Source organism: Panulirus ornatus, chromosome 11 (genome assembly GCF_036320965.1).
Source record: "Panulirus ornatus isolate Po-2019 chromosome 11, ASM3632096v1, whole genome shotgun sequence".
Lineage (NCBI taxonomy): Eukaryota > Metazoa > Arthropoda > Malacostraca > Decapoda > Palinuridae > Panulirus > Panulirus ornatus.
In genome coordinates this window covers 34,468,751-34,491,360 of record NC_092234.1, presented here as the reverse complement: position 1 = coordinate 34,491,360, position 22,610 = coordinate 34,468,751, and the positions used below count along the sequence as shown (strand labels likewise).

General features: G+C 42.2%; 1 protein-coding gene across 3 annotated transcripts in view; it reads right to left on the bottom strand.

Annotated features, from left to right (window-relative positions):
* Rme-8 (receptor mediated endocytosis 8) overlaps positions 1-22,610 on the bottom strand; it is a 554,100-nt gene that overhangs the window by 42,971 nt on the left and 488,519 nt on the right. For all 3 annotated transcript variants that reach the window (XM_071666770.1, XM_071666772.1, XM_071666771.1), the window contains one exon: positions 1,456-1,738. In XM_071666770.1, coding sequence (XP_071522871.1) covers positions 1,456-1,738 — 283 coding nt within the window. The remainder of the gene's footprint in view (positions 1-1,455; positions 1,739-22,610) is intronic.

Sequence of the window (22,610 nt, the reverse complement as noted above, 5' to 3'; positions counted from 1 at the left end):
TAAAACCCGGTCTCAAGCATCAAAGCGGCTGACACACTCACTGAACTGCTCCCAAAACACTTGCCTCTCATGATCTTCCTTCTCATGACCAGGTGCATAAGCACCAATAATCACCCATCTCTCTCCATCCACTTTCAGTTTTACCCACATCAATCTAGAATTTACTTTCTTACACTCAATCACATACTCCCACAACTCCTTCTTCAGGAGTAGTGCTACTCCTTCCTTAGCTCTTGTCCTCTCACCAGCTACTGACTTTACTTCCAAGACATTCCCAAACCACTCTTCCCCTTTACCTTTGAGCCTCATTTCACTCAGAGGCAAAATATCCAAAATTCCTTTCCTAAAACATACAACCTATCTCTCCTCTTTTCTCATCTTTGTTACATCCACACAAATTTAGACACTCTAGACTGAGCCTTAGAGGAGGATGACCACTCCCCGCTTGACTCCTTCTTCTGTTTCCTTTTTTAGAAACTGAAATACTAAGAGGGGAGGGTTTCCAGTCCCCTTTAGTCACCTTCTATGACACGCGGGATCGACATGCTGTTAATGGATTGAACCAGGGCATGTGAAGCGTCTGGGGTAAACCATGGGAAGATCAATGGGGCCTGGATGTGGAAAGGGAGCTGTGGTTTCAGTGCATTACAGAGGACAGCTTAGACTAAGTGTGAATGAATGTGGCTTTTTTTGTCTGTTCATGGCACAACCTCACTGAAGGGGGGGGGGGGGGGGGGATGCTATTTCATGTGCAGCGGGGGTGGTGTCAGGAATGGATGAAGGCAGCATATATGAATAAGTACATGTGTATATATGTATATGCCTGTGTATGTATATGTATGTATATGGTGAAATGTATATGTATGTATATGGTGAAATGTATATGTATGTATATGTGCGTGTGAGGGTGTTTATGTACATACATGTGTATGTAGGTGGGTTGGACCCTTCCTCGTCTGTTTCCTTGTGCTACCTTGCTGACAAGGGAGACGGCAGTTAAGTATAATAAAAAATATATATATATGGGCGTTTATTTATATATTTGTGCATATGAGTGGATGGGCCATTCTTTACCTGTTTCCAGGCACTACCTTACTGATGCAGGAAAGAGTGATTAAGTATAATTATAATAAAAATACATTACAGTCAGTCTTCAATAGGACCAGCCTGTAGAAAGAAATCTGTCAGAATAAAGCATTCCACCTATTTCATTTGAACAATTAAGTCACAGTGAAGAAAACCAGGGTGGTGTGCAGAAAGGAAGAAACCAATGAAGTGCTATTTACAATTGAAATCCTGCATGTTCTTTATCTATCTATTCATTTACAGACAGTCAAGTGGGAAAATACAGAATTAGACATATTCTGAGACAAAAGAAAATTTTACTGTACTCAATGGCTAGAATCTCATGAACAGAAGGGTTGAATATAGAAAACAATGGCATCATATACTTACTCTTCTACTAATCTGGACACAACCCCAGAAACTTTATGTCTTGAGTCATCAGTCCAGATTAATTCAGGATTCTCATGCTGGGCTTCATACATATGAACTGCTGTGGCTGGTGAGTCACGCATCTGATCTACTAATACAGTAGGAAGGATCTTGAGGAGAATAAGTCTGACACGTGGTCCAACTAGCTTATCACAAGTCATCTTACCCATGAGCTCTGCTGTTTTCTCTCGTACATCAGCATCATCAGAAGAGCAAAAAATATTGAGGAGATACATGACAGCACCTGATAAACAAAAGAAAAAAAAAATCACAAAATGGATTTATATCTATGCTCAACAAAAACATTCATAAGCAATATCTACCCAGAGTACTACCTAAAATCAATGTAAGTAACCGTGTAATTTACAAGATAAATCTAGTTTCTGCTTTTTGAAAAACCTAAAAGTCATTAAGCAATTCACTGATAACATTTGACACAACCTTAGATGAATCCCTTTCAAGTTCAGTACCATGTTCTATGAAATGTTTAGAATATGTCACTTCAATTATATGCTGAACTGAAAAGTTTGAAAGAAAGGTCAACCAGAGTAACCAGGTCTGAGTGTATTAACTCATATGAATAATAAAAAATTCATCATAAATGTACCAATTAAGACCATTAACCACTTAACTACTAATGATCCATATCCTGCTAGGGATCCTTATGCTAGTTCACTGTGGCTAACCTCAATACCCAATAAATGTTGAATTCCTGCACTTATTGCAAATGTGCAAAGTAGTGTGCTATCAACCTGATTAATACTCACAGTGTTTTTTTACAGCAGATGTCTACATTTAGTCCTCTAGAATCAGCATTTATCATAATGTCACAGCACAGTGTAGGACAACGGTGTGCTCACATATCAATGGACGAAACCCCTGATTAATGTTAGCTGACACAGCACAGGCAACTGAGGTCCTAACTGAGACCATCTCATTAATGCTCTACATGTATATGCCCAAGTCTGAGCCAGGTACACACACACTTTACTGACCTACCCTTAGAGGTGGAAGAACAGCTTGACCCCCTGCAGCCTGTAACTGTTTTCAGTCATGAACACTAACCACTAAACAACAGAGGTCCATAATCAATTGATGCAGCTGATTCTGATGAACTGAGTATGACAGTAATGGTGATTAGAGAAAAGAAAGCGATAGCTAGAATGAGAATACCGAAGACCTCTTACCAGACAGCCATGTACAACCTATATCATACAGATTGAGCATCCCTAATCTGGAAATCCAAAATGCTCCAAAATTAGAAACTTTTTGAGCAATGACATGATGCTACAGGTGGAAAATTGCACTCCTAACCTTTATTGCCCATGCTAGGCTCTGATGCACTGTTGGCATCAGTTTGTTACAAACCATTGTCATTGCCAAACTACATGCATTACTCTCTGCTCTGTATAAATAAATGCAAGAATATGATTGCTTATCAGCAGCATATAAATTCAGAGTCAAGAATGAAGGTGATGCCAAACAAATGCAGATTGTTGACATGGGTGGCTGACATTGTGACACCTCAGCTTTCTGATGGTTCATTGTTACACAAACTTTGCTTCCTGCACAAAATCATTAAAAATATTATATACATTGCCTTCAGGCTATGTGTACAAGTTGTATATGAAACATGTATGGATTTCATGTTTAGACTTGGGTCCCATTCCCAAGATATCTCATTATCTATCATCCATCATAACAAATGTGGAAAACAGGATGGTAAGGAAAGAAATGGGTTAGAGCACCCTCAACATTTTGAATGTTCAACAGTCTTCCTGACAAGATACTAATTCCAGCATTCAGCAGGACTGTGTTCCCCAGCAAGTGATGGTCACCCGTTTAGATGCATTGGCGTGCTGCTCTCTTTGATAGGTTTGCTTGTCCTGCTGCCTCAACCCCTTCACAGCAATCTCTGCGGCCTGACATGACCAACAGATGAACCCAGACCTTGTGTTAACGTTGTTCTTAATCCCTTCCTCTAAGTAAGCTCTCACTCTATCACTAAACAGTCGATACCAAAGTAACTATAAGCAAGTGACAGACCCCTAATACGGAAATGACTATTTGAGTGCTACGTAATTGAATACCCTTTGTCTCACACATCTCACGTTTTTTATCATAGCCAAGCAGTGGTGCTCTGGCCTGCCACAGAGGGGTGCCGGGTTTGATCCTGGCTGTAGCAGGTTTGTATGCTATATGGAAGTGCGCATTCACATGAACTATATTCGAATATATATACCTCCGTGTTGTACTGTTAGGTTCTATAAAATGCTCTCTGCTGGTTGTGTGAGCCTGATGGGAAATGACCAGTGGACGAAGGGTATTCAATTACACAGTACTCGAAGTCATTTCCCTATTAGGGGAGATCATAGCTTAGCAGTGGCACTACCGCCTGCCACGCAGGGGTCCCGAGTTCGATCCTGGCTGTAGGAGGTTTGTATGTTAAGTGGAAGTGCGTGCTCATATGCACTATATTCGTATATATATACCACCATGTTGTACTGTTAGGTTCTGTAAAATGCTATCTACTAGTTGTGTAGGCCTAATGGGAAATGACCAGTGGAGACCCTGTTGCTCACCAGTGCGAGACGAAGGGTATTCGACCATATAGTACTTGAATAGTCATTTCCCTATTAGGGGTGATCATAACCTAGCAGTGGTGCTCCTGCCTGCCAGGCAGGGGTCCTGGGTTCGATCCTGGCTGTAGGAGGTGTGTATGTTATATGGCATTACATGTTCATATGCAATAAATTCATATATATATATACCTACATGTTGTACTGAAATCTGAGACAAAAGGCATTCAATTACATAGTACCCGAATAGTCATTTCCCTATTAGAGGTGATCATAGCCAAGCAGTAGTGCTCCCGCCTACCAAGCTGGGGTCCTAGGTTCGATCCTGGCTGCAGGATACTATATGTTATATGGAAGTGGAGAATCATATGCATTATAGTCGTATATATATATTCATATATTTCATTATACCTAGTTGCTGTCTCCCACGTTAGCGAGGTAGTGCAAGAAAACAGATGAAAGAATGGCCCAACCCACACACATACACATCCATATACATAAATGCCCACACATGCACATATACATACCTATACATTTATACGTATACATACATATACATATATATGCATGTACATATTCATATATGCCTTCATCCATTCCCATCAACACTCCGCCACACATGAAACAGCAACCCTCTCCCCCTGCGCACGCGCACGAGGCAGCACTAGGAAAAGACAACAAAGGCCAAATTCTTTAACACTCAGTCTCTAGCTGTGAACGCACGGCTCTCTTTCCATATCCAGGCCTCACAAAACTTTCTATGGTTTACCCCAGACACTTAACATGGCCTGGTTCAATCCATTGACAGCACGTCAACTCTGGTATACCACATCGTTCCAATGCATGCCTTTCACTCTCCTGTATGTTCAGGCCCCGATCACTCAAAATCTTTATCACTCCATCCTCCTACCTCCAATTTGGTCTCCCACTTCTCGTTCCCTCCATCTCTGACACACATATCCTCTTTGTCAATCTTTCCTCATTCATTCTCTCTATGTGACGACACCATTTCAATGCACCCTCTTCTGCTCTCTCAACCACACTCTTTTTATTACCACACATCTCTCTTACCCTTTCATTACTTACTCGATCAAACCAACTCACACCACATATTATCCTCAAACGTCTCATTTCCAACACATACACCCTCCTCCACACAACCCTATCTAGAGCCCATGCCTCACAACCATATAACATAGTTGGAACCACTATTCCTTCAAACATAACCCATTTTGTCTTTCCGAGATAACATTCTCACCTTCCACACATTCTTTAACGCTCCCAGTGCCACCTCCCCCACCCAATGACTCACTTCCCCTTCCATGGTTCCTTCCGCTGCCAATCCACTCCCAGATATCTAAAACACTTCACTTCCTCCAGTTTTTCTCCATTCAAACTTACCTCCCAATTGACTTGTCCCTCAACCCTACTGAACCTATTTAACATTCTCCCTCTTATTCATATTTACTCTCAGATTTCTTCTTTCACACACTTTACCAAAGTCAGTCACCAACTTCTGCAGTTTCTCACCTAAATCAGCCACCAGTGCTGTATCATCAGCAAACAACAAATAACACACTTCCCAAGTCCCCTCATCCACAACAGACTACATACTTACCCCTCTCTCCAAAACTCTTGCATTCGCCTCCCTATAACCCATCCATAAAAAAAATCAAACAACCATGGAGACATCACACACCCCTGCCACAAACCGACATTCATTGGGAACCAATCACTTTCCTCTCTTCCCACACGTACACATGCCTTATATCCTCAATAAAAACTTTTCACTGCTTCTATCAACATACATCCAACACCATATATTCTTAATACGTTCCAAAGAGCAACTCTATCAACTCTATCATTAATGCTAAATATAAATTCATCTGTTTTTCCAAGTATTTCTCAGATACATTCTTCAAAGCAAATACCTGATCCACACATCCTCTACCACCTCTGAAACCACACTGCTATTCCCAATCTGAAGCTCTGTACATGCCCTTACCCTCTCAATCAATACCCTCCCATATAATTTCCCTGGAATACTCAACAAACTTATACCTCTGAAATTTGAACACTCATCTTTATCCCCTTTGCCTTTGTACAATGGCATTATGCATGCATTCTGCCAATCCTCAGGCACTTTACCATGAACTATACATACATTGAATATCCTCACCAACCAGTCAACAACACAGTCTCCCCCTCTTTTAATAAATTCCACAGAAATACCATCCAAACATGACACCTTGCTGGCTTTCATCTCCCGTAAAGCTTTCACCACCTCTTCTCTGTTTACCAAATCATTCTCCCTAACCCTGTCACTTCGCACACCACCTCAACCAAAACACCCTATATCTGCCACTCTATCATCAAACACATTCAACATACCTTCAAAATACTCACTCCATCTCCCTCTCACCACCACTACTTATTATTACCTCCCCATTTGCCCCCTTCATCGATGTTCCCATTTGTTCTCTTGTTTTATGCTCTTTATTTACCTCCTTCCAAAACAACCTTTTATTCTCTCTAAAATTTATTGATACTCTCTCACCCCAATTCTCATTTGCCTCTTTTTCACCTCTTGCACCTTTCTCTTGACCTCTTGCCTCTTTCTTTAATACATCTCCCAGTCATTTGCACTAATTCCCTCTCTCTTCTCTTTCACTAACAATCTTACTTCTTCATCCCACCGCTCACTACCCTTTCTAATTTGCCCACCTCCCACCTTTCTCATGCCGAAAGGAATCTTTTGTGCAAGATATCACTGCCTCCCTAAATACATCCCATTCCTCCCCTACCCCCTTATATCATTTGCTCTCACCTTTTTCCATTCTGCACTGAATCTCTCCTGGTACTTCCTCACACAATTTTCCTTTCCAGGCTCACTTACTCTCACCATTCTCTTCACCCCAACATTCTCCCTTCTTTTCTGAAAACCCTCTACATATCTTCACCTTCGCCTCTACAAAATAGTGACCGGACATCCCTTCAGTTGCCCCTTTCAGCACATTAACATCCAAAAGTCTCTCTTTCATGCACCTAACAATTAACATGTAATCCAATAACATTCTCTGGCCATCTCCCCGACTTACATACGTATACTTATGTATATCTCTCTTTTCAAACCAGGTATTCCCAATCACCAGTCTTTTCTCAGCCCTCAAATCTACAAGCTTTTCACCATTTCCATTTACAACACTGAACACCCCATGTACACCAATTATACCCTCAACTGCCACATTACTCAAATTTGCATTCAAATCATGCATCACTATATCCCGGTCTTGTGCATCCACGCTGCTAACACACTCGCTCAGCTGCTCCCAAAACACATGCCTCTCATGATCTTTCTTCTCATGGTCAGGTGCATATGCACCAATAATCACCCATCTCTCTCCATCCACTTTAAGTTTTACCCATATCAATCTAGAGTTTACTTTCTTGCACTCTATCACATACTCCCACAACTCCTGCTTCAGGAGTAGTGCTACTCCTTCCTTTGGTCTTGTCCTCTCACCAACCCCTGACTTTACTTCAAAAACATTCCCAAACAACTCTTCCCCTCTACACTTGAGCTTTGTTTCACTCATAACCAAAACATCCGGGTTCCTTTCCTCAAACATACTACCTATCTCTCCCTTTTTCTCATCTTTGTTACATTTACACACATTTAGACACCCCAATCTGATTCTTCGAGGAGGATGAGAGCTCCCCACATGATTCTTTCTTGCTTCCCCTATTAGAAAGTTAAAACACAAGGAGGGGAGGGTTTGCAGCAACATGCTCCCATCCCCTTTAGTCATCTTCTACAACACGCGGGGAATGGGTGGGAAGTATTCTTTCTCCCCTATCCCCAGGGATAGGGGAGAAAGCATATATATTAATATATATTCTCATCACCACCCCAGCACACATGAAATGATAGCCCCCTCCTCCCACACGCGTGAGACGTAGCACTAGGAAAGGACAACAAAGGCCACATTCGTTCACACTCAGTCTCTACCTGTCATGTATAATGCACTGAAACCACAGCTCCCTTTCCACATCCAGGCCCCACAGAACTTTCCATGGTTTACCCCAGACGCTTCACATGCCCTGGTTCAATCCTTTGACAATACGTCGACCCCGGTATACCACATAGTTCCAATTCACTCTATTCCTTGCACGCCTTTCACCCTCCTGCATGTTCAGGCCTCGATCGCTCAAAATCATTTTCACTCCATCCTTCCACCTCCAATTTGGTCTCACACTTCTCGTTCCCTTCACCTCTGACACATATATCCTCTTGGTCAATCTTTCCTCACTCATTCTCTCCATGTGAATAAACCATTTCAAAACACCCTCTTCTGCTCTCTCAACTACACTCTTTTTATTACCACACATCTCTCTTACCCTTTCATTACTCACTCAATCAAACCACCTCACACCACATATTGTCGTCAAACATTTCCTTTCTAACACATCCACCCTCTTCCGCATGCCTCGCAACCATATAGCATTGTTGGCACCACTATTCTTTCAAACATACCCATTTTTGCTTTCTGAGATAATGTTCTCGCCTTCCACACACTTTCTAACACTCCCAGAACTTTTGCCCCCTCCCCCACTCTGTGACTCACTTCCACTTCCATGGTTCCATCCACTGCCAAATCCACTCCCAGATATCTAAAACCTTCACTTCCTCCAGTTCTTCTCCATTCAAACTTACCTCCCAATTGACTTGTCCCTCAACCCTACTGCACCCAATAACCTTGCTCTTATTCACATTTACTCTCAGCTTTCTCCTTTCACACACTTTACCAAAACTCAGCTTCCGAAGTATCTCACCCGAATCACCCAGCAGCGTTGTATCATCAGCAAACAACAACTGACTCACTTCCTAAACCCTGTCATCCACAACAGACTGCATTCTTGCCCCTCTTTCCAAAACTCTTGCATTCACCTCCCTAACAACCCCATCCATAAACAAATCAAATAACCATGGAGACATCAGGCACCCCTGCCGCAAACCAACATTCACTGAGAACCAATCACTTTCCTCTCTTCCTACTCTCACATATGCATTATATCCTCAATAAAAACTTTTCACTGCTTCTAACAACTTACCTCCCACACCATATATTCTTAATACCTTCCACAGAGCATCTCTATCAACTCTATCATATGCCTTCTCCACATCCATAAATGCTACAAACAAATCCATTTGCTTTTCTAAGTATTTCTCACATACATTCTTCAAAGCAAACACCTGATCCACACATCCTCTACCACTTCTGAAACCACACTGCTATTCCCCAATCTGATGCTCTGTACATGCCTTCACCCTCTCAATCAATACCCTCCCATATAATTTACCAGGAATACTCAACAAACTTATACCTCTGTAATTTGAGCACTCACTCTTATCCCCTTTGCCTTTGTACAATGGCACTATGCACGCATTCCGCCAATCCTCAGGCACCTCACCATGAGTCATACATACATTAAATAACCTCAACACTGCGAGGTAGCGCAAGGAAACAGACGAAAGAAATGGCCCCCCCCCATACACATGTATATACATACGTCCACACACACAAATATACATACCTACACAGCTTTCCATGGTTTACCCCAGACGCTTCACATGCCTTGATTCAATCCACTGACAGCACGTCAACCCCGGTATACCACATAGCTCCAATTCACTCTATTCCTTGCCCTCCTTTCACCCTCCTGCATGTTCAGGCCCCGATCACACAAAATCTTTTTCACTCCATCTTTCCACCTCCAATTTGGTCTCCCTCTTCTCCTTGTTCCCTCCACCTCCGACACATATATCCTCTTGGTCAATCTTTCCTCACTCATCCTCTCCATGTGCCCAAACCACTTCAAAACACCCTCTTCTGCTCTCTCAACCACGCTCTTTTCATTTCCACACATCTCTCTTACCCTTACGTTACTCACTCGATCAAACCACCTCACACCACACATTGTCCTCAAACATCTCATTTCTAGCACATCCATCCTCCTGCGCACAACTCTATCCATAGCCCACGCCTCGCAACCATACAACATTGTTGGAACCACTATTCCTTCAAACATACCCATTTTTGCTTTCCGAGGTAATGTTCTCGACTTCCACACATTCTTCAAGGCCCCCAGGATTTTCGCCCCCTCCCCCACGCAATGATCCACTTCCGCTTCCATGGTTCCATCCGCTGCCAGATCCACTCCCAGATATCTAAAACACTTCACTTCCTCCAGTTTTTCTCCATTCAAACTCACCTCCCAATTGACTTGACCCTCAACCCTACTGTACCTAATAACCTTGCTCTTATTCACATTTACTCTTAACTTTCTTCTTCCACACACTTTTCCAAACTCAGTCACCAGCTTCTGCAGTTTCTCACATGAATCAGCCACCAGCACTGTATCATCAGCGAACAACAACTGACTCACTTCCCAAGCTCTCTCATCCCCAACAGACTTCATACTTGCCCCTCTTTCCAAAACTCTTGCATTTACCTCCCTAACAACCCCATCCATAAACAAATTAAACAACCATGGAGACATCACACACCCCTGCCGCAAACCTACATTCACTGAGAACCAATCACTTTCCTCTCTTCCTACACGTACACATGCCTTACATCCTCGATAAAAACTTTTCACTGCTTCTAACAACTTTCCTCCCACACCATATATTCTTAATACCTTCCACAGAGCATCTCTATCAACTCTATCATATGCCTTCTCCAGATCCATAAATGCTACATACAAATCCATTTGCTTTTCTAAGTATTTCTCACATACATTCTTCAAAGCAAACACCTGATCCACACATCCTCTACCACTTCTGAAACCACACTGCTCTTCCCCAATCTGATGCTCTGTACATGCCTTCACCCTCTCAATCAATACCCTCCCATATAATTTACCAGGAATACTCAACAAACTTATACCTCTGTAATTTGAGCACTCACTCTTATCCCCTTTGCCTTTGTACAATGGCACTATGCACGCATTCCGCCAATCCTCAGGCACCTCACCATGAGTCATACATACATTAAATAACCTTACCAACCAGTCAACAATACAGTCACCCCCTTTTTTAATAAATTCCACTGCAATACCATCCAAACCTGCTGCCTTGCCGGCTTTCATCTTCCGCAAAGCTTTCACTACCTCTTCTCTGTTTACCAAATCATTTTCCCTAACCCTCTCACTTTGCACACCACCTCAACCAAAACACCCTATATCTGCCACTCTATCATCAAACACATTCAACAAACCTTCAAAATACTCACTCCATCTCCTTCTCACATCACCACTACTTGTTATCACCTCCCCATTTGCGCCCTTCACTGAAGTTCCCATTTGCTCCCTTGTCTTACGCACTTTATGTACCTCCTTCCAGAACATCTTTTTATTCTCCCTAAAATTTAATGATACTCTCTCACCCCAACTCTCATTTGCCCTTTTTTTCACCTCTTGCACCTCGCTTATGTATATCTCTCTTTTTAAACCAGGTATTCCCAATCACCAGTCCTTTTTCAGCACATACATCTTCAAGCTCTTCACCATTTCCATTGACAACATTGAACAACCCATGTACACCAATTATTCGCTCAACTGCCACATTACTCACCTTTGCATTCAAATCACCCATCACTATAACCAGGTCTTGTGCATCAAAACTACTAACACACTCACTCAGCTGCTCCCAAAGCACTTGCCTTTCATGATCTTTCTTCTCATGCCCAGGTGCATATGCACCAATAATCACCCATCTCTCTCCATCCGCTTTCAGTTTTACCCATATCAGTCTAGAGTTTACTTTCTTACACTATCACATACTCCCACCACTCCTACTTCAGGAGTAGTGCTACTCCTTCCCTTGCTCTTGTCCTCTCACCAATCCCTGACTTTACTCCCAAGACATTTCCAAACCACCCTTCCATTTTACCCTTGAGCTTCGTTTCACTCAAAGCCAGAATATCCAGGTTCCATTCCTCAAACATACTACCTATCTCTCCTTTTTTCTCATCTTGGTTACATCCACACACATTCAGACACCCCAATCTGAGCCTTCGAGGAGGATGAGCACTCCCCACATGACTCCTTCTTCTGTGTCCCCTTTTAGAAAGTTAAAATACATGGAGGGGAAGGTTAATAGCACAAGGAAACAGATGAAAGAAGGGGGGCCCCAAATCCGGGGAATAATTAAATGTTTTTAATTGGGTAAAATAATCCATGTCATAATTTCCCATCCGGGGGTTGGGGGGGGCCTTTTTTAATTCTCAAAATCATTTTCACTCCATCCTTCCACCTCCAATTTGGTCTCACACTTCTCGTTCCCTTCACCTCTGACACATATATCCTCTTGGTCAATCTTTCCTCACTCATTCTCTCCATGTGAATAAACCATTTCAAAACACCCTCTTCTGCTCTCTCAACTACACTCTTTTTATTACCACACATCTCTCTTACCCTTTCATTACTCACTCAATCAAACCACCTCACACCACATATTGTCGTCAAACATTTCCTTTCTAACACATCCACCCTCTTCCGCATGCCTCGCAACCATATAGCATTGTTGGCACCACTATTCTTTCAAACATACCCATTTTTGCTTTCTGAGATAATGTTCTCGCCTTCCACACACTTTCTAACACTCCCAGAACTTTTGCCCCCTCCCCCACTCTGTGACTCACTTCCACTTCCATGGTTCCATCCACTGCCAAATCCACTCCCAGATATCTAAAACCTTCACTTCCTCCAGTTCTTCTCCATTCAAACTTACCTCCCAATTGACTTGTCCCTCAACCCTACTGCACCCAATAACCTTGCTCTTATTCACATTTACTCTCAGCTTTCTCCTTTCACACACTTTACCAAAACTCAGCTTCCGAAGTATCTCACCCGAATCACCCAGCAGCGTTGTATCATCAGCAAACAACAACTGACTCACTTCCTAAACCCTGTCATCCACAACAGACTGCATTCTTGCCCCTCTTTCCAAAACTCTTGCATTCACCTCCCTAACAACCCCATCCATAAACAAATCAAATAACCATGGAGACATCAGGCACCCCTGCCGCAAACCAACATTCACTGAGAACCAATCACTTTCCTCTCTTCCTACTCTCACATATGCATTATATCCTCAATAAAAACTTTTCACTGCTTCTAACAACTTACCTCCCACACCATATATTCTTAATACCTTCCACAGAGCATCTCTATCAACTCTATCATATGCCTTCTCCACATCCATAAATGCTACAGACAAATCCATTTGCTTTTCTAAGTATTTCTCACATACATTCTTCAAAGCAAACACCTGATCCACACATCCTCTACCACTTCTGAAACCACACTGCTATTCCCCAATCTGATGCTCTGTACATGCCTTCACCCTCTCAATCAATACCCTCCCATATAATTTACCAGGAATACTCAACAAACTTATACCTCTGTAATTTGAGCACTCACTCTTATCCCCTTTGCCTTTGTACAATGGCACTATGCACGCATTCCGCCAATCCTCAGGCACCTCACCATGAGTCATACATACATTAAATAACCTCAACACTGCGAGGTAGCGCAAGGAAACAGACGAAAGAAATGGCCCCCCCCCATACACATGTATATACATACGTCCACACACACAAATATACATACCTACACAGCTTTCCATGGTTTACCCCAGACGCTTCACATGCCTTGATTCAATCCACTGACAGCACGTCAACCCCGGTATACCACATAGCTCCAATTCACTCTATTCCTTGCCCTCCTTTCACCCTCCTGCATGTTCAGGCCCCGATCACACAAAATCTTTTTCACTCCATCTTTCCACCTCCAATTTGGTCTCCCTCTTCTCCTTGTTCCCTCCACCTCCGACACATATATCCTCTTGGTCAATCTTTCCTCACTCATCCTCTCCATGTGCCCAAACCACTTCAAAACACCCTCTTCTGCTCTCTCAACCACGCTCTTTTCATTTCCACACATCTCTCTTACCCTTACGTTACTCACTCGATCAAACCACCTCACACCACACATTGTCCTCAAACATCTCATTTCTAGCACATCCATCCTCCTGCGCACAACTCTATCCATAGCCCACGCCTCGCAACCATACAACATTGTTGGAACCACTATTCCTTCAAACATACCCATTTTTGCTTTCCGAGGTAATGTTCTCGACTTCCACACATTCTTCAAGGCCCCCAGGATTTTCGCCCCCTCCCCCACGCAATGATCCACTTCCGCTTCCATGGTTCCATCCGCTGCCAGATCCACTCCCAGATATCTAAAACACTTCACTTCCTCCAGTTTTTCTCCATTCAAACTCACCTCCCAATTGACTTGACCCTCAACCCTACTGTACCTAATAACCTTGCTCTTATTCACATTTACTCTTAACTTTCTTCTTCCACACACTTTTCCAAACTCAGTCACCAGCTTATGCAGTTTCTCACATGAATCAGCCACCAGCACTGTATCATCAGCGAACAACAACTGACTCACTTCCCAAGCTCTCTCATCCCCAACAGACTTCATACTTGCCCCTCTTTCCAAAACTCTTGCATTTACCTCCCTAACAACCCCATCCATAAACAAATTAAACAACCATGGAGACATCACACACCCCTGCCGCAAACCTACATTCACTGAGAACCAATCACTTTCCTCTCTTCCTACACGTACACATGCCTTACATCCTCGATAAAAACTTTTCACTGCTTCTAACAACTTTCCTCCCACACCATATATTCTTAATACCTTCCACAGAGCATCTCTATCAACTCTATCATATGCCTTCTCCAGATCCATAAATGCTACATACAAATCCATTTGCTTTTCTAAGTATTTCTCACATACATTCTTCAAAGCAAACACCTGATCCACACATCCTCTACCACTTCTGAAACCACACTGCTCTTCCCCAATCTGATGCTCTGTACATGCCTTCACCCTCTCAATCAATACCCTCCCATATAATTTACCAGGAATACTCAACAAACTTATACCTCTGTAATTTGAGCACTCACTCTTATCCCCTTTGCCTTTGTACAATGGCACTATGCACGCATTCCGCCAATCCTCAGGCACCTCACCATGAGTCATATATACATTAAATAACCTTACCAACCAGTCAACAATACAGTCACCCCCTTTTTTAATAAATTCCACTGCAATACCATCCAAACCTGCTGCCTTGCCGGCTTTCATCTTCCGCAAAGCTTTCACTACCTCTTCTCTGTTTACCAAATCATTTTCCCTAACCCTCTCACTTTGCACACCACCTCAACCAAAACACCCTATATCTGCCACTCTATCATCAAACACATTCAACAAACCTTCAAAATACTCACTCCATCTCCTTCTCACATCACCACTACTTGTTATCACCTCCCCATTTGCGCCCTTCACTGAAGTTCCCATTTGCTCCCTTGTCTTACGCACTTTATGTACCTCCTTCCAGAACATCTTTTTATTCTCCCTAAAATTTAATGATACTCTCTCACCCCAACTCTCATTTGCCCTTTTTTTCACCTCTTGCACCTCGCTTATGTATATCTCTCTTTTTAAACCAGGTATTCCCAATCACCAGTCCTTTTTCAGCACATACATCTTCAAGCTCTTCACCATTTCCATTGACAACATTGAACAACCCATGTACACCAATTATTCGCTCAACTGCCACATTACTCACCTTTGCATTCAAATCACCCATCACTATAACCAGGTCTTGTGCATCAAAACTACTAACACACTCACTCAGCTGCTCCCAAAGCACTTGCCTTTCATGATCTTTCTTCTCATGCCCAGGTGCATATGCACCAATAATCACCCATCTCTCTCCATCCGCTTTCAGTTTTACCCATATCAGTCTAGAGTTTACTTTCTTACACTATCACATACTCCCACCACTCCTACTTCAGGAGTAGTGCTACTCCTTCCCTTGCTCTTGTCCTCTCACCAATCCCTGACTTTACTCCCAAGACATTTCCAAACCACCCTTCCATTTTACCCTTGAGCTTCGTTTCACTCAAAGCCAGAATATCCAGGTTCCATTCCTCAAACATACTACCTATCTCTCCTTTTTTCTCATCTTGGTTACATCCACACACATTCAGACACCCCAATCTGAGCCTTCGAGGAGGATGAGCACTCCCCACATGACTCCTTCTTCTGTGTCCCCTTTTAGAAAGTTAAAATACATGGAGGGGAAGGTTAATAGCACAAGGAAACAGATGAAAGAATGGCCCAACCCACCCACATACACATGTATATACATACACATCCACACATGCAAATATACATACCTATACATCTCAACGTATACATATATACACATGTACATAATTCATACTGTCTGCCTTTATTCATTTCCCATCGCCACCTCGCCACACATGAAATAACAACCCCCTCCCCCCTCATGTGTGCGAGGTAGCGCTAGGAAAAGACAACAAAGGCCACATTCGTTCACACTCAGTCTCTAGCTGTCATGTAATAATGCACCGAAACCACAGCTCCTTTTCCACATCCAGGCCCAACAGAACTTTCCATGGGGATAGGGGAGAAAGCATACTTCCTACGCATTCCTCACGTGTCGTAGAAGGCGACTAAAGGGGAAAGGGAGCAGGGGGCTAGAAACCCTCCACTCCTTATATTCTAACTTTCTAAATGGGGAAACAGAAGAAGGAGTCACGCGGGGAGTGCTCATCCTCCTCGGTGGCTCAGATTGGGGTGTCTAAATGTGTGTGGATGTAACCAAGATGAGAAAAAAGGAGAGATAGGTAGTATGTTTGAGGAATGGAACCTGGATGTTTTGGCTCTGTGTGAAATGAAGCTCAAGGGTAAAGGATAAGGGTGGTTTGGGAATGTCTTGGGAGTAAAGTTTGGGGTTAGTGAGAGGAGGAGAGCAAGGGAAGGAGTAGCACTGCTCCTGAAACAGGAGTGGTGGGAGTATGTGACAGAGTGTAAGAAAGTAAACTCTAGATTGATATGGGTAAAACTGAAAGTGGATGGAGAGAGATGGGTGATTACTGGTGCATATGCACCTGGGCATGAGAAGAAAGATCATGAGAGGCAAGTGTTTGGGGAGCAGCTGAGTGAGTGTGTTAGTAGTTTGATGCATGAGACCAGGTTATAGTGATGGGTGATTTGAATGCAAAGGTGAGTAATGTGGCAGCCGAGGGAATAACTGGTGTACATGGGGTGTTCAGTGTTGTAAATGGAAATGGTGAAGAGCTTGTAGATTTATGTGCTGAAAAACGACTGGTGATTGCGATTACCTGGTTTAAAAAGAGATATATATATATATATAAGTATATGTATGTAAGTAGGAGAGAGGGCCAGAGAGCGTTATTGGATTACGTGTTAATTGATAGGCGCACGAAAGAGAGACTTTTGGATGTTAATGTGCTGAGAGGTGCAACTGGAGGAATGTCTGATCATTATCTTGTGGAGGCGAAGGTGAAGATTTATAGAGGTTTTCAGAAAAGAAGAGAGAATGTTGGGGTGAAGAGAGTGGTGAGAGTAAGTGAGCTTGGGAAGGAGACTAGTGTGAGGAAGTACCAAGAGAGACTGATTACAGAATGGAAAAATGTGAGAACAAAGGATGTAAGGGGAGTGGGGGAGGAATGGGATGTATTTAGGGAAGCAGTGATGGGTTGCATAAAAGATGCTTGTGGCATGAGAAGCGTGGGAGGTGGGCAGATTAGAAAGGGTTGTGAGTGGTGGGATGAAGAAATAAGATTATTAGTGAAAGAGAAGAGAGAGGCTTTTGGACAATTTTTGCAGGGAAATAATGCAAATGAGTGGGAGATGTATAAAAGAAAGAAGCAGGAGGTCAAGAGAAAGGTGAAAGAGGCAAAAAAGAGGGTAAATGAAGTTGGGGTGAGAGAGTATCATTAAATTTTAGGAAGAATAAAAAGATGTTTTGGAAGGAGGTAAATAAAGTGTGTAAGACATGGGAATAAATGAGAACATCAGTGAAGGGGGCTAATGGGGAGGTGATAACAAGTAGTGGTGATGTGAGAAGGAGATGGAGTGAGTATTTTGAAGGTTTGTTGAATGTGTTTGATGATAGAGTGGCAGATATAGGGTATTTTGGTAGAGGTGGTGTGCAAAGTGAGAGGGTTATGGAGAATGATTTGGTAAACAGAGAAGAGGTAGTAAAAGCTTTGCAGAAGATGAAAGCTAACACGGCAGCGAGTTTGGATGGTATTGCAGTGGAATTTATCAAAAAAGGGGGTGACTGTATTGTTGACTGGTTGGTAAGGTTATTCAATGTATGTATGACTCATGGTGAGGTGCCTGAGGACCGGCGGAATGCTTGCAAAGTGCCATTGTACAAAGGCAAAGGGGATAAAGGTGAGTGCTCAAATTACAGAGGTATAAGTTTGCTGTGTATTCCTGGTAAATTATATGGGAGGGTATTGATTGAGAGGGCGAAGGCATGTACAGAGCATCAGATTGGAGAAGAGCAGTGTGGTTTCAGAAGTGGTAGAGGATGTGTGGATCAGGTGTTTCCTTTGAAGAATGTAAGTGAGAAATACTTAGAAAAGCAAATGGATTTGTATGTAGCATTTATGGATCTGGGGCGAAGGAACATGATAGCGTTGATAGAGACGCTCTGTGGAAGGTATTAAGAACATATGGTGTGGGAGGTAAGTTGTTAGAAGCAGTGAAAAGTTTTTATCAAGGATGTAAGGCATGTGTACATGAAGGAAGAGAGGAAAGTGATTGGTTCTCAGTGAATGTAGGTTTGTGGCAGGGGTGTGTGATGTCTCCATGGTTGTTTAATCTGTTTATGGATGGAGTTGTTAGGGAGATGAATGCATGAGTTTTGGAAAGAGGGGCAAGTATGCAGTCTGTTGTGGATGAGAGAGCTTGGGAAGTGAGTCAGTTGTTGTTCGCTGATGATACAGCGCTGGTGGCTGATTCATGTGAGAAACTGCAGAAGCTGGTGACTGAGTTTGGTAAAGTATGTGAAAGAAGAAAGCTGAGAGTAAATGTGAATAAGAGCAAGTTATTAGGTACAGTAAGGTTGAGGGACAAGTCAACTGGGAGGTAAGTTTACATGGAGGAAAACTGGAGGAAGTGAAGTGTTTTAGATATCTGGGAGTGGATTTGGCAGAGGATGGAACCATGGAAGCAGAAATTAATCATAGGGTGGGGGAGGGGGCAAAAGTTTTGGGAGTGTTAAAAAATGTGTGGAAGTCAAGAATATTATCTTGGAAAGCAAAAATGGGTATGTTTGAAGGAATAGTGGTTCCAACAATGTTATATGGTTGCGGGGCATGGGCTATAGATAGAGTTGTGTGGAGGAGGGTGGATGTGCTGGAAATGATATGTTTGAGGACAATATGTGGTGTGAGGTGGTTTGATCGAGTAAGTAATGAGAGGGTAAGAGAGATGTGTGGTAATAAAAAGAGTGTGGTTGAGAGAGCAGAAGAGGGTGTTTTGAAATGGTTTGGTCACATGGAGAGAATGAGTGAGGAGAGATTAACAAACAGGATACATGTGTCAGAGGCGGAGGGAAAGAGGAAAAGTGGGAGACCAAATTGGAGGTGGAAAGATGGAGTGAAAAAGATTTTGAGAGATCGGGGCCTGAACATGCAGGAGGGTGAAAGGCGTGCAAGGAATAGAGTGGATTGGAACAATGTGGTATACCAGGGTTGACGTGCTGTCAATGGATTGAACCAGGGCATGTGAAGTGGCTTAGGTAAACCATGGAAAGTTTGTGGGTCCTGGATGTGGAAAGGGAGCTGTGGTTTCGGTGCATTATACATGACAGCTAGAGACTGAGTGTGAACCAATGTGGCCTTTGTTGTCTTTTCCTAGCGCTACCTCACGCACATGCGGGGGAAGGGGGGTTGTCAATTCATGTGTGGCAGGGTGGCAATGGGAATGAATAAGGGTAGACAGTATGAATTATGTACATGTGTATATATGTATATGTCTGTGTGTATATATATGTATACGTTTAGATGTATAGGTATGTATATGTGTGTGTGTGGTTGTGTATGTATATGCATGTGTATGTGGGTGGGTTGGGCCATTCTTTCGTCTGTCTCCTTGTGCTACCTCGCTAATGCAGGAGACAGCAACAAAGTATAATAAAGATAATAATAATATCATTCTGGACAATTACTGATTATTTCTGTCTTGCATAGGACCATATGTGTCTAGTTGGGGCATAAACTGTCACTCGAAACATACCCATAATTCCACAGGGCATGAACCAACAAGGGTGAAACTCTTAAATGTATTGCACAATCCATCACTATCCTTAAAATCCATCCTTTTAAAATTTTGGGTAATAATGCTGTTGTTAAGGGAGCAGGTTTTGAGAGTTCCATTAAACCTAATAAAGCTTTGGTTGTATGTACCTAGATGTATGCCAACATGAGTATTAGTTTCCAAGAACTCCTGGAATGCAAAAATTACATCAAATGTACTACCTTACCTGGCTCAATGAGAGCTTGGTAGAGAAAATTATTTTCAATACAGTTGATGTCAAAAATATCAACAATCTACACTTGAAATGGTTTCCTCGTTAATTTAAGATTAAAATTCCTCAGAATGACTAAATCTCTCCCTTATTGCTTATCGTAAACTTTTGTACATGGCAATATCAACATCTGCTGGCCGGCAAGGGCAACTACATAAGACATTCATGTACAGTTCGGTAGACTGTGTGCTAATCTGAACACACATGTTCAACAGTAGAAACTGCTGAGTCTAGATTTCAAAAGGGTTTAGGTATGATTTAATATATAATGCAGTTCGGTCTCCTCATCATCCTCTCTTCCTTACAAACAATTTACAGTCCAGCAAGTTGCAATCACTAATCAGATAGTTGATTTTCATATTTAGAAATGTTTCTACTAATCCAATGATATCAATGTGTTTAGTATTTACCAATCAATGCAACTTGGCCACTTTGTTTCTGATGGACCTTATATTCACATAAAGGCCTTTCAATTTCTTTGTGTGATACTCTTACAAAATGGAATCTATATTTTGATGACCAACTATTCCTAGACAGGTCTGATGACCCCGACTCCACCACAACCACCCTTGAGTTATCAGAGGTTGATGCTTTATGGACTTGGCTTGATCTGATCTCACCTGTCTGACAAGAGATATGGCCCAACCAAACTCTACTCATATCTTTGTGGTCAATAAACCAACCTCTAACTGGTTCACATCTATTGTGATTAGGTAGAAGCTGGTAGGCAGCCTATGACCAGGGAGCTATATTACCAGTACTACCCACCTGGGTAATGGGAGGGTTAGTGACGGTTGCGTAGCTAGCCAGCACTTCAGTAGCTATCAAGATGCACTCCTCTGACCCAGGTAACTGTCTTTTCTTTTTGCCTCATCCACAATGGACTACTAGCATTCTGTCAGCAAACATACAATCTCTCCTTGTCATACATAAGACAACAACACTTAAGTCACAGAGTTCATAATCATAACTCTAAATTTTCCTGTGGTAAGCAGTGTGTGCTAGCCCTACCTTTAAGCAAAATGGTGAGATCAATAGATATAAGAAGCTGGTAGGAACATTTAGACAAGAGCATTAGGTAGAAACAAAGGTCTCCGGAAGTAGTAGGTAAGAACATTCAGCAAGAGCATTATGTAAAAGTAATCAGTAGGAACAATAGGTGGGAGCCTCTGCAAACACTGTGCTAGAGTTGCCCTCTGCCAGTGGACTGTTAAGAGTGAGGCACACTAAAGGATAAAAAGCAGCACAGGAGTTCACTAGCTGTGGAGACTCTGTTGCCATGGTCACACCCCTTGAGGAGTTCCAACAGGGAACAGGTGTCAGAGATATAGAAAGATCTTCACTATCTGAATTCCTTCTAAATCAAGGACATATATTGCTATACCTCATATTGTTCCAGGTTTGCTTCATCATTTGCATTAAGCCAAGATTCTGAAAAACTGATTAAGACTATGTTGATATCTGTAGTGTACTCATGGATTTTATTCATTTTGATTTTTGAGCTTTCACTAAACAGATTTGTTGAATTCATATCATCTGCAAAGGATTCTAATTCATTTCTGTTTTCTAAAGGGGCATTCTTTCTTTCAATCACGCATTTTTTCACTGCTGTTCCATTCCTATTTCTACTAGGACTTTCCTTAACTGTTTCCATCACTGGCATAACCAAACAAATGATTGTTCTGGTTCTCATTCCATCTTCTTTTCCCATTTTGTTTAATCTTTCATTTTCAATATTCTTCCCAACACTGGTTCATGCCATCTTTCCAAACTACCTTGCTGTTCAATGCTAATATTCAATTTCTACATTCATATTTTGGCTTTTCTTGGCTGTGGTTTTGTGCGGCAAATCTCTGTTGATTTCCTTTTTCTTTCATCTGTTTTATACACTTTATTCCAGTAATGCCTTCTTTGGCTTTCATAAAAGTCTCCACAATTTCATACACTTTATTCCAGTAATGCCTTCTTTGGTTTTCATAAACAGTCTCTACAATGGTATCCTTTAGGGATGG